The sequence below is a fragment of the Acanthisitta chloris genome, unplaced genomic scaffold (genome assembly GCF_000695815.1).
Source record: "Acanthisitta chloris isolate BGI_N310 unplaced genomic scaffold, ASM69581v1 scaffold28233, whole genome shotgun sequence".
Classification (NCBI taxonomy): Eukaryota; Metazoa; Chordata; class Aves; order Passeriformes; family Acanthisittidae; genus Acanthisitta; species Acanthisitta chloris.
The window spans coordinates 1-2,693 of NW_008664691.1; the positions used below are offsets into that span (position 1 = coordinate 1).

The following is a 2,693-nucleotide window of genomic DNA, read 5'->3' on the forward strand; positions in this document are numbered from 1 at the left end:
CACCGCTGCCTCCCGCTGCTGCAGGGGCTGCGCCGAATCCCAGGGATGCGGCGTGGGGTGCAGCCTGCCAGCAACAGCGCTGTCCTGGAGGTGCAGGAGAGCCGTGTGGAGCCTCAGGAGAGGATGGGAAGTGTCACACAGTAACTTGGTCCTTTGCAGAGTTCATTAGATCACAGTTCCAGGGAGGTACAATCCCTCCTGACCTCGGTGCCCAGATCAAGCCACGCTGGAGCCTGGGAGACGCACTGAAATCCAGTTAGGAGCCTTTGGAGATTAGATTTGTGGGAGCAAAGAGCAATGGAATGAAATTTACACAGGTAGAAACATGTCTGAGCTGCCTGAGAACCTTGGTGTGAGCACTTCATGCACAGTGACCGTGCTGGACTGTGACATTCAGGTTCCCAATGGTTTGGTTCAAAACCAAACAGTGGCACTTGTGACCTCTAGACACAAGGCTCAGCTTCACATGGAGTGCCCAGGACACTGTTGTGCCCTTGGAGAGTAGAGTTTGAGTGGTGATGCAGCATGAGGCTCCAGACAGCTGCTGTGGTCCCTCCTGGTGCCTCTCCCTTGGCAGCTGTGGGCAGTTTGCAGGCAGGAACAACCCTCCATCCTGCTCATGCTGGCAGTTCCTGGGCTGTGAGAGCTGTAGGTGGCTGTGGTGGCCACGAGGGCAATCTCCAACAGCCTGTGTGACAGCACAGAGCCACTTTGCTGGCCAAATCCGGCAGCACCAGGTGCTGTGCTCCAGCCCAGCCTTTTTGGAGCCTTCTGGTGTGGGGTGGGAGTGCAGGGCTGAGCTGGGGCACCCTGAGGGGCTGCTGACAGCCACCTTCAGCTGCTGCCACAGCATGGCCATGCCCTACATTTGGCTTGGGCTGGAGAAAGTGGAGGATCCTTCTCCCCGTTGCTAGAGGGACAACAGCCCATGTCTCATCCACCACCAAGCCCTGCAGCAACCTTGTGCTGAGCTCTGGGTGGAGGTGGCTCACCCCTTGCCACATCCCCAAAACGTGGGTGCTGGGAGGGAGGTTGGTGTGGAGGATCCCAGTTCCCTGCTGGGCTGTTGACTGGGAGGGTGGGGAAGAACCGTGTGCGAAGGGTGCTGGAGCCTCCTTCCAAAGCAAACAACTCAAGGAAATGCAAGCAGCCAGCACTCAGCCCTCATCCTCCAGGTGCTGTGGGGCTCTGCCTTGCCTCAAGCTCTCTTGGGGTGAGGATTGCCTGTCCCCCTGCCCTGCTTTAGCTGTCCCTATCCGCCGCGTTGTCGCAAGTTGTGGCTGACAAGAAGGTGTCTGTGCCGCTGGTTTCTCTCAGCCCTGCTCACCCTTGAGTCACTTCCTTCCTGAGTTTGTACAATCGTGCAGCCCAGCTGCTGCTGCAGGGCAGATGCAGCGACCCACAGCATGCCAGGGGCTCGGACGTGGGGCTGGGCCCCACACCAGGCTGTCTGGGATAGCTCCATCCCACCTGCCTGTCCATCTGGAGCCTCCTGCGGCACAGCTGGATGCCAGGGGGCTGCGCCTAGGGTTTGGGACTGAGTTGCCTCTGCAGTGGAGCAAAGTGTTATGAAAGTGTTTCTCAAGAGCTGATAAATTATGTTCAACCCACCATGATTTCAGGCCAACTCGTGGCCCCACCACTTTGGCATTTCCAGAGGGAGATGGGAATTGTGTGTGGCACTGGACAGGGAGAAAGGCAATCCCTGGAGGTTGGCTATTCCCAGCAGTCAGTATCTCAGTACTTAGTGCTTGCTGTGATGTAAATTTTTTTGGTCTATCTAGATCCTTTCCCACCCTGTCCTACAGCACTGGGCATTTGCTCCAGCAGCTGAAGCTGGAATAATACCTGTTTCTTGGATCTGGCTTTTCTGAGGCTGGCTTATCTCTGGAGAAAGGTGGGAGTGTCCCCACTTCACAGGTGGGAAACTGAAGTGATGAGCCCCAGGCCATGCAGCAGAGTTGTCTGTGGAGCCAGGATTAGAGCAGGAATTCCTGTCTCCCAGCTTCATGTCCTCCCTCTGAGAGCCCCTCCCTGGAGTAAGCAATCAGTCTGGAATGAGTAGGTGGCATGAACAGCAGGAAGAGTTTCACACCAAGCAAGGCATGGCCTGGAGAGGTGATTAGTTATGCAGAGGTGCTGGGGACAGGCATGGGAGCCAAGAACTGTGCAGGCACAGAGTAACCTGTGGCTGTGGACACTCCTGACCCTGCTCTGCTTCTGCTATCATGAAAGGTCTTTGTGTTCTTGTTCAGGATTCATTCAGCAGCCAGAGTGGTTTGTCTGCTCACTTCCTCCAGCAGTTGAGGCTCCAACTGGTTGTTCCACCAGCCAGGAGACAGCAGTACCACTGTGGTCTTGTTTTCCTTGCCTGGGCTTGTGTAAATGGACAGAGGGAGGCTCCTGGCAAGGCTAGGCTGCAGTGGGACACCATTGCTTCCTAACCCATGGTACTGGTTTTGTGTGCCCCACAGGTGGTGGAGGAAACCGGAAAGGCAAGAGTAAGAAATGGCGTCAGATGCTGCAGTTCCCCCACATCAGCCTCTGCGAGGATCTGCGGCAAACCCTCGGTGAGATATGGGCTGCTGGGAGCAGAGCCAAACCTGTGTGGGTGTTGTGCACCCCAGGTTGAGACCTGGGAGGGTCAGGGACATTGATAACAAATCCCAGCCAGGATTGCTTGGAGCTCAAGG

The 2,693-nt window shown here is 56.3% G+C and overlaps 1 protein-coding gene across 1 annotated transcript in view; it reads left to right on the forward strand.

Annotated features, from left to right (window-relative positions):
* Positions 1-2,472: 2,472 nt before the first annotated feature.
* The window catches only part of GRK6 (G protein-coupled receptor kinase 6), an 11,081-nt gene continuing 10,860 nt past the window's right edge, over positions 2,473-2,693 (forward strand). The window contains exon 1 of the mRNA XM_009071469.1: positions 2,473-2,570. Within this exon, the coding sequence (XP_009069717.1) occupies positions 2,519-2,570 (52 nt within the window). The 5' untranslated portion in view covers positions 2,473-2,518. The remainder of the gene's footprint in view (positions 2,571-2,693) is intronic.